We start from the raw sequence: 16,056 nt of genomic DNA on the forward strand, positions 1-16,056 counted from the left end.
TCATTGCAACTGATGAAGTAGAGGAAAATTATAAAAAAATTGAAGAAATTATAGACAGGGGAAAAAGGGGATTTATGCATAATTGTAATGAGAGACTTCAATGCAGGTAGGAAAATATAGTTTAGACATAAGAAGTAAAAGGGAAGAGCAACTGGTCAATTTCTGTAGACAGAATTCACTAGTAACTAAGAACACTTGTTTCAATCAGCAGAAGATAATATATACATGGAAATCTTCAATAGATAACCGAAGATATCAAATACACTACGTTATGATTCAGGAGAGGTATCAAAATAGCGTGAACAACGCGAAGATCCTTCTAAAGGCCGATATTTTCTCTTATTGCTGGCGGGCCGAAGAGGATATTCAACTGAAAAATGTAGCAGAAAAAAAGTGGGGAACAAGAAGTTGAATACTGAAAAGTTGAAAACCGAAGAAGTAAATTCCCAAGAAAAGTACTCAAACGAGAAAAGGACAGGTACAGATAGGAACAAACGGTGGGAGCATATTAAACTTTGCATACATCAGACTGCAGAAGAAATAGTAAGTTACCATGAACACAAAACGACTAAGAAACGAACGTATGTTGCAGGAAATGAGGGAAAGGAGGGCGTTGAAACAGGCTCATATGTACAGAAGAGGACAGAAAGAAGTACAGAAAATTAAAACAACAGGTTATGAAGAGAACACACAAAGCAAGGGAAGAGTTTTAGGTTTATAAGGTATGGTGCTTGTTGCGGAATCTGAAAAGAAAATCAATAAGATGTTAGAAAACCTGAGGAAGGTCTGTGAAGAATATGGGATGAAAATACCCTATATGATCAAAAAAACATACGTTTTTCATATTAGGTGCATTGTGCTGCCACCTACTGCCAGGTACTCATTATCAACGACCTCAGTAGTCATTAGACATCGTGAGAAAGCAGAATGGCGCGCTCCGCGGAACTCACGGACTTCGAACGTGGTCAGTTGATTGGGTGTCACTTGTGTCAGAAGTCTGTACGCGAGATTTCCACATTCCTAAACATCCCTAGGTCCACTGTATCTGATGTGATAGTGAAGTGGAAACATGAAGGAACACGTACAGCACAAAAGCGTACAGGCCGACCTCGTCTGTTGACTGACAGAGACCGCCAACAGTTGAAGAGGGTCGTAAAGTGTAATAGGCAGACATCTATCCAGACCATCACACAGGAATTCAAACTGCATCAGGACCCACTCCAAGTACTATGACAGGCGTGAGGTGAGAAAACTTGGATTTCATGGTCAAGCGGCTGCTCATAAGCCACACATCACGCAGGTAAATGCCAAACAACGCCTCGCTTAGTGTAAGGAGCGTAAACATTGGACGATTGAACAGTGGAAAAACGTTGTATGACGAATCACAGTACACAATGTGGCGATCCGATGGCAGGGTGTGTCGGTACGACGAATGCCCGGTGAACGTCATCTGTCAGCGTGTGTAGTGCCAACAGTAAAATTCGGAGATAGTGGTGTTAATGGTGTGGTCATGTTTTTCTTGGAGAGGGCTTGCACCCCTTGTTGTTTTGCGTGGCACTCTCACAGCGCAGACCTACCTTGATGTTTTAAGCACCTTCTTGCTTCCCATTGTTGAAGAGCAATTCGCGGATGGCGATTGCATCTTTCAACACGATCGAGCACCTGTTCATACTGCACGGTCTGTGGCGGAGTGGTTACACGACCATGACATCCCTGTAATGGACTGGCCTGCACAGTCCTGACTTGAATCCTATAGAACACCTTTGGGATGTTTTGGAACGCCAACTTCGTGTCAGGCCTTACCGACCTACATCGATACCTCTCCTCAGTTCAGCACTTCGTGAAGAATGGGCTTCCATTCCCCAACAAACCTTCCAGGACCTGATTGAAAGTATGCCTGCGAGAGTGGAAGCTGTCATCAAGGCTAAGGGTGGCCCAACACCATATTAAATTCCAGCAGTACCGATGGAGGGTGCCACGAACTTGTAAGTCATTTTCAGCCAGGTGTCCGGATACTTTTGATCACATAGTGTATATGTTAGAAAGACAAAAGTCATGGTGAGTGGAACGGAGCAGTCGAGTCAAATATGGAACTAGAAGAGGAGAAAATAGAACAAGTGACTAGTTTTCGATACCTAAGTAGTATTATTGGTGATGATATGAAGTGCAAACGTAAGGCAATACCAAGGATAGGTCTTGTGGGTCCTTGACTAGAGTTGAGAAAAATATTCATAAAGTGCTTGGTGTGAAGTATTGTACTTATGGGGAGAAACACGGACTTTACGTGAAAGCGATGAAAAAAGTGAAAGCTTTCGAAATGTGGATGTGGGGAACAATGGATAGAATTAGAGGCTCGGACGGAAAATGAATGAGAGAGTGTGTTATTAGAAATGGTGGGGGAGAAAAAAACAATTTTAGATGTAACTGAAAAGAAGAGAAACTGGTTGAGACTGCCAGAGAAAGAATTCTACCATGAGGGACGTGCTAGAGGGTATGGTGGCAGGAAAGAGGGAGAGGGAGAAGGAGAGTATCAAAACAGAAAAGTCCTACGTGAAGACGAAGAGATGAGGTTAGCTGAAAACCGTGTAGCACCTGCTAAATAATGGCAGAATACCTATGATGATGATAATAATGATAACTATTTATTATCTAAATGATTTTCAGTGAACACTAGTTTATTGATTTTGTGTCTCCCTCTGATTGCTAAAATACTTGTTGGAAACAGAACTAAAGTGATTTTACTCCGAGTAAATACAGTTCAAAATGCAGAGTTAAGTTTTTCCTCATCTCCAGTCTTTTAGGAAATTGGTTCTTCCTAATATTTAAAATTTGTTATTGATAAACGTAATTAAGATATTTAACTCTCTTATTTACTACAATATAATCCCTAATTGCCTTTATTTCAAATTTCTACGTGAATTTAGTAACAAAGTATAAGCCAGAAACCTTAAAATCTGTCTACAATATAAAGCAATATTGAATATTTTCGAACATAACAGTGCATTTACTGATGGAACATTCTACTATACCTAACTTATCTGTATATCCATATTTACTAACTTATCTATATATTCATATTTACTGTCTTAATATGTTTATTAACTCTTCCTTGTATCACCTTTTGGTTTATTGAATAGGTATTGCATTTATACACACCTGACCTTTTCTGAAAATTTTCCTTTAAATGATAGCAAAATTTGTTACTTTTTTCCAGGAATACATAATACCCTTATGCTATATTTACTTTGTACTTCATACATGTTGTTTGTGATTCCTTGCATACTTTGAATTACGGCTGTGTATTTATACTGAACCTATCTCAGTTGTTTCAATGTTTTACTTCAAATTATTTTCCCATGTTTTCATTACATAGACTATCTTGTCCTGTATTTATTCGTTATCAGGAACTTTTACAGCTCTACCTCGTAAACTGTCAACTTTTATTGTTACTCATTCTGGTGTTGAGTCTTACAGAATTAATGCTAAAATGTTCCATAAAGATATCAAAATTCAAACCTTGAAAGATATGTTGATGTCAGAAGATGTGTGAAAAGTTATACGAGGGAGGATCAAATGAAAACCTTAAAAGTTTATTGTAAATTTCAAATGTTGTGCTATTGCTTTGAAAGTTGGCAATATTGTTTCTAACAGCATTCACTTTCTTCAGTAGGTGGCAGAAGAGTCTAGTCAAACAAGCGCCAGCACAGGAGCAATTTCAAGATGACCGCCCCACTGTCCACATGCACCGCTTTAGAACAGCGTTCGGTGATCCGGTTTTTGAGTAGTGAAGGTGTGAAACCAATTGAAATTCATCGCAGGATGGCAACAAAGTATGTTGATTTGTGTTTGTCCCTGCAGCAAGTATACGAGGGATGTAGGAATTTGAAAAGTGGCGTAACATTTGTGGAGGATGGTCCTCGACCGGGACAGGCTCACCGCGTAGTGACCGACAACACCGATGCGCTAGTGGAACAGCTTGTAAAGGACAACAGGCGTATTACCCTGAAAGAATAATGAAGATTAGCTTTGACTCAGCTCAACACATTGTGCATAATGTTCTGCATTTCAATAAGGTATCAGCAAGATGGGTCCCACGTCAGTTGACTTCTGAATTGAAAGATCGTCGCGTCGACGCCTGTGAAGAACTTTTGCGTCGTTTCAACGCCGAGGGTGACACATTTCTGCACAGGATTGTTACAGGCGATGAGACCTGGGTTCACTATCATCAACCAGAAACCAAGAAAGCGAGCAAGGAATGGCGGCATAGCTCTTCGCCGAAACAAACAAAAAACCGCAGTCAACTATCAGCAGGAAAGGTCATGCTCACTCTCTTCTGGGATTCTAACGGAATAATTTTGGAACAGTAATGGAAAACGGAAGTTACAGTAACCAATGCCTCGTATTCAAACATGCTGAAAATTCAACTTCGCCCTGAAATCAGGCGTAAACGGCGAGGACTTTTGTCCTCAGTACTCCTCCTACAGTATGACAACGCCCGACAACATACTGCCCCTTTGACCGTTGAGACTATCGATGACATCAAATTTGAGTGTCTCATCCATCCACCATATTCACCAGACCTTGCCCCCAGTGACTTTCGTTTGTTTGGACCACTCAAAGAAGCGATGGGCGGCAAACATTTCAATAGTGATAAAGAGATGAAATATGCGGTGCACGAGTGGCTACAATCTCGATCAAAAGGCTTCTTCCACCGAGGTATCCATGCACTTCCGAAACGACTGAATACTTGCATTGAACATCAAGGGGACTACGTTGAAAAATAAGAGGTAAAATTTCCTTTACATCAAGGGGACTACGTTGAAAAATAAGAGGTAAGATTTCCTTTTCATTGTTACATTCTAACATTTATTGCACTTTTAAGGTTTTCATTTGATCCTCCCTCGTATATGACACATATGGAAATAACTGACTTCAATCACATGAATTCCTCTATTTGTGCGAATTCAATAATACAGAAAGAGTGAAAAAAAGTACACGATTGGACAGAAATTCGAACCTTCGTACATAACGACTCATCAATATACGAGGGTGAATTGGAAAGTTCGTGGCCTGACTAAGAAGGAAGCAATTATTTTATGTTTGTGTATATTAGCTGTGTAGGTATATCCGTTAGTAGTCACTGTGTAAAATTTCACTTCTATATTGTTCCAGTTGAGGAGTTTGTAAGCGCTAAGTGGGCGGAAATAACAGAAATTTGTGACATGGAGAAAATCACCAAGACAATGCGCGCGTTCACACGTTCCTTGCATCATACCAGAAATTATTTCCTATGAGTTCGAAATGTTGCAGCACCCGCCGTATTCGCCTGATCTAGCACCCTCGGACTTTAATTTGTTTAAAAACTTTAAAAAGTTTTTTTTGGGGGGGAGGGTCGTAAATTTATCTCGGTCGAGGGGAATTACATGGAAAAATAAAACATATCAGATCCAAATATTTTCTAATTTTGTAGGTCAGGCCACGAACTTTCCAATTCACCCTCGTATCTTGGCGTTGGACTATAGCTTGTACTATGAAATAATAATAATAATATTCAATTCAATCAATTCAACAAATACTCAAAAGATGTTTGGGTATAAAAGCAGACTGAATTTTTTTATTAAATTTCTTGGGCAACGGATCCGCATGTTGTGTGTCGGTGGGTATTATTATTGTTATTATTGGTTGGTTGTTTGGAGTTTAGCGTCCTGTTCAGCGCTGACGTCCTGTGAGACATGGACTTACAGCTTATCGTGAATCTGAACAACAAGAGCTCCAACTGAAAATCAAATTATCTTATTATTATTCAAAAAACTGAGGCGGTAGATCGTGATTTCTTGAAATGTGATTTGTCCAGCAATTCCTACAAATTTTCTTGGTATTGCTGTCTTCATGATAACAGCAGTATTCTCCTTGTTCGCGATAAAATTACAGTGTTCCTAACGGAAGTTTATGAAATTTCAATGTCTTTTGTATGGTAATGAATACATCCACATAGACGATCAACAGTTGAAGTATGAATGAGCTGCTATGACTAATTTGATATATTGTTTCTTAGTTCACAGAGTTCTGTGCGATAAGCTTTACGCAATGTGTAAATGTTATCAAAATTCCTTTAGCTTTTTTTTTTTTTTTTTTGATAGTTTCTACTTATTGCTTATGAGATGTGCCACTGCTTTTCTTAATATTGGGCTCATCAATCAAGAATACTTTTAATAGCTCCTCGTTCAATTTCAACGAGTTGAAAGAAAAAATAAACTCACGACAACTGCTTATGATTTTGCAATGGAAAGATCAATCATGGCACCAAAAAGTTTTCTTAACTTTCCATAGAAAAATATATTTCTTTAACATGTGGATCAGAAGCTATGATGCAAAGAGTCTTCAGAAGCAAAGAATGCGACTTCTTTCGGATATTTCTCATTACGTGGAGAATATCTGCTGCAGCAAATTAATATGCAATTTTTACTTCCAAGAATTTCAAATTTTACAGGTCGATTGATGCCACAATTTACTCTTTACAATACAATACAGGCATTATTGATAAAATGCAATACACAACGGAAGTGAGAGTAGTATATCTTAGCGGAAAAAGTATAACGACTAAAAAATGCTACTAAAAGTAGATAAAGCAGGTAATTCGTAGTCCCGGCAGTATGTTCTAAAGTAACCATTTTCAAAGTAAGATAAGAACACTAATGTTTTATATTTTCCAATTTTGTTTAATAAAATGGTACAGGAATCCAATGATAACTAACACAATTGGTCTTAGCATTTCAACCACCATTTTGTCCTTACCTGCCTTTATCAATTATAAGTCTTTCGGCGTCAGATTGTGTATAATCAATCACATAATCAGCTCCAATTGATTCTACTAAAGTAACAGCATCTGATCTACATGTTGCAATAACCTAGAAAGACGAGAAAAACTAATTACTGCTCAATTCTCTGTTCATTAGTTACGTTAATCAATACCTCTCATACCATAAAACTCGTGCGCTTTATTCATAGGACGATTACTTAAATTGAGAATCTCTCACATTAAATAACATCTTTTGTACTGACGTCATTATCTTTTAATTTTTCCTATTTGGAGTCTTAAATAAACTTAAGAACTGGTGTTACAAAATTAGAGTAAAACTTGAGTCACTTTATATTACATAATAACAAGAAGTTTTAAAAAATAAAAATCTGACCTAAGAAAATAAAATTAGGAACATAATTTAATTTAAACAATTTGCACAACATGGCTTGAAAGTAACGAAGGTAGTTTGCACTCATGCAATATCAGTTGGGAACACAAATAAAGGAAATGTGTCCACTGCAGTTTTCTTATTCAATAGTAATTTATTGGACCTTTAAATGAAACTCATCTCTACATATTATTTTTCAGCAAAAAGAAAAAAGAAAAAAAGAAAAGCCCCTTTCTGGATGTTTCCGAAAGAACTATTATGAATAACACCGTTCGTCCTGCTTCTAAGATTGCAACGACTCCGGCTTGCATATGAAAATCAACACAGACTCAAAATTATTAAGTTCGAACTGTCAATTGTTTATTTTGTTTTATTTTTTTTAAAAAAGCTAATTTTAAATTAGAAATACAAATCACTGCACAAAGCAATGTTTATTTAAAAATAAATATGTGAAGTTTCAACAACTAACTGAACATATTGGCTTCATCAGACATTGTGATAAACAAAAGTAAGTTGCGTATAAATATAAAAGGACCCTAGAAACTAGTTCCGAATGCTGATTGGCTGCTCGAAACGGACTCAGCCAATCATAACAGAAGTTGACAAAAGTTGGCCGAGTCCGTTCTGACCAGCTAATCAACGTTCGAGACTAGTTTCTAGGATCGTTTTATATTTATACCCAACTTACTTTTGTTTGTCACAGTGTCTGATGAAGCCAATATGTTCAGTTAGTTGGCGAAACTGTTACATGTTTATTACTTTTGAATAAATGTTGCTTTGTTCATTGATTTGCATTTCTAGTTTAAGCTAATCTGCATTGATCTCTTCAAAACAAAAGAGGAGCTATGGGGAGCCGGGGGCCAAATCTTCCTGCTCGAGGAGTTAGACCCTCTTATAGATATGGTCATGTTGATACTCACCAAAATACTGAGAAACGTAGTACTGGTAGCAGGCACGTAGCCAGGATTTCTTGGAGGGGGGTCCGTGATATGAAATACTGTTGTCATCACACCAGGGGCTCGATCATTCTAAACTATTTTACTGGAACATATATTAGTTCGTTTAGCCAGGATTTCGTAACGGGGGGGGGGGGGGGGGGTGGCATAAAATTCTGAAGGCCAAAGAGCTCGATCAATCTAAACAACTACTTTACTATCAACATATATTGGTTTGTTAGGACAATAAAATTAGGATATGTCGGTAAGTATTTTAATAACTATGATGAAATCTCGAGTAAAATAATAATAAAAAAAGTATTGAAAAAGATTATATAATATTTACGTCCTTTCTCTGTTTATTCAAATATAACAATTTTCCTTTCATTATGACCTCAACTATTATAAAAAGTACATACGCAATAATGTCTTGTAAAATATTTTACAATATCTGCATTCTTCTCTCTGTTGAATCAAATGTTAACAGAACTTTCTTTTGGCATAAATTTTTGTTTTTGTTATTCCGTCAACTACTGTCTGTTCCAAATGACAGGTAAAAGGAATTGTAGAAAATTGTTTTTGAAATAACATGTTTGAAACTGCAAGGATGCGATGACGAAAAATTATGATAAGAAATGTCCACGCTTTGCTTACAATGGCACTATGCTTTCGGCAGCTTGAAATCTTCCTGACTAGTAGCAGAAATTCTGAGAATTAGGTGACTTTTCTAGAAATTTCAAATTTCCTGACTCTTCCAGGACGCTCACCTCGCCACCATATATTGCAAGTAATACAAATCTCCTCATAAGAAAGAGTAACAAAAGCTCCTGTAGTTTATTTTTAACGCTGATCCTTCTTTTTCTCATGTCATTTTGTTTCATCCTTCCTTAATTTTCTTTCATTTCTGGTCTCGAAGAGGGGAAGGGGGGGGGGGGTCCAGACCCTTTTTGGTTACGTGCCGGCTGGTAGACAAATACTTTGTGCTATCGAACATTCAAAACTATTTTGTAACGAAATACAGTAACAACTACGGATCATGCCTGAAGTATCAACCTTTCAGTCGACCACCAGCAAAAATCGCTTACCATAACTAGTCTGAGTGTACGTTCGTTATAAAACTATACTGTGATTCTTTTATTCATATACATTTTTTTAATTTTCTGTTTGAAATTATTTTCAATTTGTTTAAATGAAGTAAAGACAACGATGGTATTCAAATTTTGCACTTGCGGAAGAAAGAATAAAAACTGATTATATATAATGAAATTTCGTCACAATTTTATCTGAAGACCCTGGGAAAACTTTAATCAGAATGACGGCCGGGTTTCGAACACACGGCTGGTCGGTACACACATATATATAGTGAGTGTGCGTTAGCGTCAAGTTATTCTCTATTCATTCAAAGCAATTCAAACACGAATGTCCTCCTCGAAATTTTTGGTGCTCCCCTCGCTGCCCCCTAACCCTTTAAAAACTCTTAGCTATACTACTACTTCAAACTTCATGAAATTTGGTTTATATATAAGAGTATATAGTTTATATCAAGTGATATATAAGTGATACCCTTTAGTTTCAAGGAGGCAGTGATAAATATAATGAAATCATTATAATAGAAATTAGATATCTCGAAAAGAAAAACGATCACCATAGCTCCTATTTCGATTTCGATAAATATTTCCATTGGGTGCACCAACCAGCTGTCACAAAACCATAAAGTTTCGAATTCAGAAGCTAAAGAAATTACAACATTGTTACAATATCATGTTTCATCAGTTTCAAGATAAATTTTACAAGTAATTTGCTTGTAAATCTCATTAATCATTCAATTAACCTTTCAACAGCCAATCTCCTTAAACATTTTTGTTAAACACTGTAGTAAGCCATTTTGTAAAGAAAGTATTCACCATATATATTCGTAGCGCCATATACATATAAATACATTTCGTCACGGGCTGTGGCAGCTCGGTAGTACAGAGCTCACATCTGGTATGTGGGGTACCTGGTTTGATCCCAACTCGCGGCAAGTGAGCTTTGTGGTGAACAAATACAGTGTGCGTGGGTTTTCTCGGGATTCTTTTGTTTCCTCTCACTTTCTTCATTGCATTATTTCGTTCATCATCTGTATCTCCCTTAATCTCGGGGCATATTCGTGGGACGTTAAATTAAACAATAATAATAAATAGATACACACACAAATAACTTTTGTCGCTACGTCGATTACAATCATTTTATCTATATAAAAAATTCACGATGAATTTCCTGTTCCAGGAACTGAATAATAATCATTCAAAGATTAGGATTTACTTTTGATCTAAAAATTAGAAAAATAAATAAATAAGTAAATAAATAAAAATAAAAATAAATAGATAAAACACCTGTGTTTAGAAAAGATGAAAGATACAGCAGTTACCCAATATATCTATCTTTCACATGAGAGTGAAACTAAGGCCAGCATTAGGATTTGTTTTAAATTTTTATTTTAAGAATAATCTACAAGGACATCCTAGCAAAAAACAGTACCCTCACTTGGATAAATTTCTAATTGCACTTTTTGTACTAATTTGAGTAATCCAAATAAACTCTTTTTAAACTTACCCGCCATGGCATCGCGAGAAAAATGACCTCAAAGTTGGAGTCTTTGAAGTACCTCTTATGTCAATAGTAATAGTGTCTACGCTTGGATATATTTTTAATTGCATTTTTAATACTATTTTGAGGGTGCTATATCTAATGAAACTATTCTTAAACGTATCTGTCCATGGTATCACGCAAGATAAGCGGTACTTTAAAGACTCCAACTTTGAGATCATTTTTCTCGTGGTGTCATGGATAGATAAAGTTTAAAATAGTTTCATTGGATTCAGTGTTGTCAAATTAGTCTTAAAGCGTAATTAAAAATTTATCCGAGAGTAGACACTTTTTACTAGTGCCATGATCAGATGTTATTTTGCAACATTGAACAAGTGCAACGGAAGATTTTTTAAAATATTACTATTATTATTATTTATTCGAAATTCATACTGAAAATGGTTAAGGTTACAATATATTAAAGATATGGTTTCAGCAAATTCCAAGTTTATTAGTCAGACTTAAGAACATCACCAATGACAAAAGTTAGATGGGTTTCCTTCTATACTCACAAACCACTAGTAGTTTACATAAAATATATAGAAAACATTGGACTGATATAATTCAAATTTCAATAGAGAGACTTCGTTTTCCTACTAAAATATTGTTTTTTACCTAAGTCTTGAAAATGTTGATAATTATCAGAGAAAATTCGACGTTTAAATATTTTTTTCAAACGATCATAAAAATTTGGAAGTGAAAAGTGAGTACCTTTTAATTTTATTGATACCAAGAAGAGTTTCACAGGACATATAAACTTTCGTAATCCACTGGATTCTGCGGGAGATTACCGGCAGACAGTAACCATACATAATCTACTAGTACGAAAAAAAAAAAAATGAAATTTCCCACACCAAAACTATAAACTCAGCATTAAACACTGCAAGATGAAACATGCACACACAAAGGAACACCACACAATTCCGAAAGATGGAATGAAGTATATAATTGTATAAAGACGTACCCATATAACCCATTTTATCCACTCTCTTGTCATTTTACTTACTACCGAGGATGTTTGCAGAAAATAAAACGAAATAGTTTCTTAGCAATTACCAAGACTTTAATTTCAAAGATTATCAGATATGTTATTCTCCGTAATGTTAAGAGCACTGTGACTCAATGGTTCAGCGCTCATCTTTGGTACAAGGGGTTCGATTCTAGACCGTGTGAGTTTGTAGTGAACAACATTGTGTCTGTGTGTTTTCTTGGGTTTTTCTGTTTCCTCTCATCTCAGATCACTAATTCTTTCACAGTCATTCACTTATTATTCATTTGTCTCTTTAACCTACACGAATTCATCAGACGTAAAACTTCACATTCCATTTTATTTTTCTGTAATGATGAAATTCAGAAAGTTATTAAAGTTCTTTAATTTACATAGAATGCTCGCATAGAGTCACATTATACTACCACAACTTATCTAACACCTTAGTCACGCGATAGTGATAATGGTTGGTGATGATGGTATATTTTTGTTGTTTTTGATGTTGCTCTAGCATCGGAACGAACTAAGGAACTACTTAATTAAAAAATAATGAATTCCATTTTCGAAAACCAAAATACTGATGTGGAAGCCGATATGCAAAATTCATATCACTCAACAAAAATGTTGAACCGTCTGTAATCGCCAGCGAAATTTCAGCATCAAAGAGTGGAAGAATTTTATCTTGAAACAATACTTTTTTATTACGTAATAGCAAATTTATTGTTTTGTAGTGACACAGACTATCTTGTATCTGGTTAATAGTAATATATTTTGTGTATTAAATTGATATAACAGTATAAATCTTTTCTTTAAGTTTAATTACCAACGATTATGCCCTTTAGGCTAAGGGTGACGGATGATTAAAGCAGTGAATAATGATGGAACGATTGGTGGAATGAACATGTGGGAGAAAATGGGAGTATTCCGAGAAAACCCACGGACACGATGTTGTCCACCACAAACTTACTTGGCCGGGGATCGAACTAGAGACACCACGCACGCAACTACCACTAAGCCACCGTGTCCCCACGACGTAATTGTATAGTTACCAGCATAATGATATACGTACGTACTCTATACGTTCTTTTGTAAATGACTTCGGAACGAATAGACCAATTCAGTGACAAGAGTTATGATATATAACTGAAAACAAGATCATTCACGATTCTTATCATAAGTCAAAGAAGGAGTATGACACCTCATTGGTAGAATGCATTCGAGCCATGGTCACGTAATGTGGATGTATAGTGAACAAAAGTTTAATTAGTGTTTACCCTAACTTTCATTAAGAGGATTATCAGCTACACTACACCTTCGCTCTTATATTGATCTTCTGCGAATTTTACGAGAATTACAGAAAATATCTCCTCAGTCACATTCAAAAATATTGCAAGCTTGAGTACCAACTTGAGAGTTCAATAATATAACCTTATGTGGGCAAATAAAAGTCAATGGTGTTACGTTTATGAGTTCCTATTAAAAGACTGATAACGAAACTTACGATATACTGTGAAACACTGATGAACTGGAGACTGTGATTTAAACAATAAATTAATAAATACCAAGTTAGTGGTGCAAGAGTAATTTTATATTAGCATTTCTCAAACTTTGGTATGTGGAAGAGTAATGGTCCACTTAGTCTGCTCTTGTGGTTATCTTACATTGAACATTATTTCAAAAACGATACAAAAAAGAAAATTCGAGTGAAATGCGTCACACACTGAAGTTGAGAATTTTGAACAGTTTGGAAATTACATTTAGCAAGCGTCTTTCACTTTCTCTCTCGGGACTGGCATTTTATAAAATTTATGACACTATATATTCTATCCGCCTACTCTCTCCGACAATGAAAACATATTGATGTTTTCCTAGATCAAGACAAGGACCACCACTGACAATCTGTGTAAAAAAAATGGCGGAAACAATAAAAATGCAGTTTTACTTATCCCTTTTTTGTATTGCTAATTAAAGTAACCAACTCCACACCACCAGTCGTCCCTCGCTAAAGCAGATAAATATCTACCAAGTTAGACCTGCTGCTCGTAATGAAGGATAAGAAATTTATAAACTAACCTTAGCACCCCAAGCCTTCAGCATCTGAATAGCAGCAATTCCAACTCCTCCGGAGCCTCCTAATACTAACACTTTCTTCCCACTTGGTGATTGAAGACACAAATCTCCAAATATTTTTAAAGCGCTCCAGGCAGTCATTGCTGCGTACGGAAGTGAAGCTGCTTGAACTGCGTTGAGATTTGATGGTTGTTTCTCTACCTTAAAAATATGTAAATATTATTATAAAACTTCTAACCCAAGGTGTAAGAAACAATAAACTTAAAAAGAAGAGAGAGATGAAGAGAAAAACCAGGTATATAAACACTCTAATTTATTTCTGTTGTAATACCATCTAATTTAGATGAACACTGAACCATATGTATCCTCTTTATATTCGGAACTAACGAGCACATATAGATGAAAAGATCTTAGCTTGCTATGTACTATATTTAGCTAAGGCAATTATTTCCAATCTATATTATGTTTCGAAATATCTTAAAACTAACTACTAAGAAATACCTCTTTCTTTTGACGAAATAATTGATTTTTTTTCCTGGCGATGTGATTTTAGTAGGTGTTCTCGAGCTATTAGTTAGGTGAAGATTGACATCACATGTTTCGAATGCAGACATTGCATTCATTTTCAGGGATCGTGATGATGAATGTAATGTCTGTATATGAAACGTCGGGTCACCTGGCTAATGGCCCGAGAACACTTACTCTTTCTTTTGTAGATTGGAAAGAGTTGTACATGAATAGAATGAACAAATGAAGTAGAAACCAATAGTGTGGAGATTGTAAGAGAAGTCAGACAAGAATGCAGTATATCGCAGTATACAATTATTCAACATTTACAGTGAATATTTAAGAAAGAAAGTATTAATGGGAATTGAAGATTTCAAGATTGGAGGGCAGATCATTAACAAGATCGGGTATGCACATGATTTGGTTATTATAGCTAGAACCGAAGAAGGACTACAGGAAATGGACAAAATAGTTGACACTGAGAAACTATATGGAATGGAAATCAACATCGAAGAGTCGGAAATCATGAGAATATTCCATGGAAACGCGCCCTTACGGGTCAGAGTAGAACAAAGTGAACTTGAAAAGGTCGATAATTTTAACTATCTGGGAAGTATTTTGACAAGAGACGCTTACTGCACCAAAGAGATCAGGTCAAGAACTGCCATAGCCAAGGAAGCGTTCAACAAGGAAAGATCACACTTAACTAGCAGGCTCAATATTGGATTTAGGAAGAAGTTGGTCAAGTGCTACATATGGAGCATTGGAATGTATGATTCAAAGACTTGGACATTACGCAAATTAGAGAAGAAATATTTAGAGCTTCGAAATGTGATGTTGGAGGAAAATGAAGAAAATAAAATAGATAGAGAGTGCAACAAACGAAGATTTTTTTAAAAACGGATAGGAGAGAGGAGGACACTTCTAGCCAGCATCCTTCATAGGAAGGTCAATTGGATTGGACACATCTTGCGAAGAAATTGTCTTCTTCATACCGTCACAAAAGGAAAGATGGAAGGAAAGCGAGGAATAGGAAGAAGAACACAACTGATCGATGATACAAAACTGAAAAATAGAAGAAAATATTGGGAGTTAAAAAAGGAAGCTGAAGACCGAGAAACGTGGAAGAAACATTTCCCAGACAAAAAATACTCATTAGTCCCAGGATCTGCTGAAAGGCAGAATACTTATTATTATTATTATTATTATTATTATTATTATTATTATTATTATTATTATTATTAATAATAATAATAATAATAATAATAATAATATATATTTCTTCTTCTTTTTATGATAAGAACACGTAGACAAACTAAGCAAAAAAAGAAAAAAATAGCCCAGGTTATCTACATAATACGAATTCTAGTCTCCATACTGAATCTACAATTAATTCTGTCCCTGTACTATGGCGTATTCTATTCTCACATTAAATACGGAATTGCCTTCTGGGGGGTCTTCGTCAATACTTCAGAATATATTCAAACAACAACAATGAGTCATAAGAATCATCACAAAATCACTGAAACGCACCAGCTGTAAGGAACCATTTGAATCATTGAATATGATGACAATTTCTTTTTTTTACATATTTGAACTTCTCAAAATTACTAGAGATCATTTGGATAATAGAGATCATTTATTACTTACAATTATTTTACGCATGGAAAAGATAACTTATCTACTGTGTATTATAGAACAACTGCATACGGAAAATCACATATCCATATGGGTGTAG

The 16,056-nt window shown here is 35.7% G+C and overlaps 1 protein-coding gene across 2 annotated transcripts in view; it reads right to left on the reverse strand.

Annotated features, from left to right (window-relative positions):
- LOC145686477 (NAD(P)H oxidoreductase RTN4IP1, mitochondrial-like) overlaps positions 1-16,056 on the reverse strand; it is a 49,228-nt gene that overhangs the window by 16,178 nt on the left and 16,994 nt on the right. Inside the window, exons 3-4 of one of the 2 annotated variants that reach the window (XM_081759825.1) lie at positions 13,815-14,012; positions 6,796-6,908 (exon numbers count right to left, since the gene is read on the reverse strand). In XM_081759825.1, the coding sequence (XP_081615951.1) occupies positions 6,796-6,908; positions 13,815-14,012 (311 nt within the window). The remainder of the gene's footprint in view (positions 1-6,795; positions 6,909-13,814; positions 14,013-16,056) is intronic. The other variant, XM_081759824.1, reaches the window with a different exon arrangement.

Source organism: Thermobia domestica, chromosome 5 (genome assembly GCF_964235325.1).
Source record: "Thermobia domestica chromosome 5, izTheDome1.hap1.1, whole genome shotgun sequence".
NCBI classification, from domain to species: domain Eukaryota; kingdom Metazoa; phylum Arthropoda; class Insecta; order Zygentoma; family Lepismatidae; genus Thermobia; species Thermobia domestica.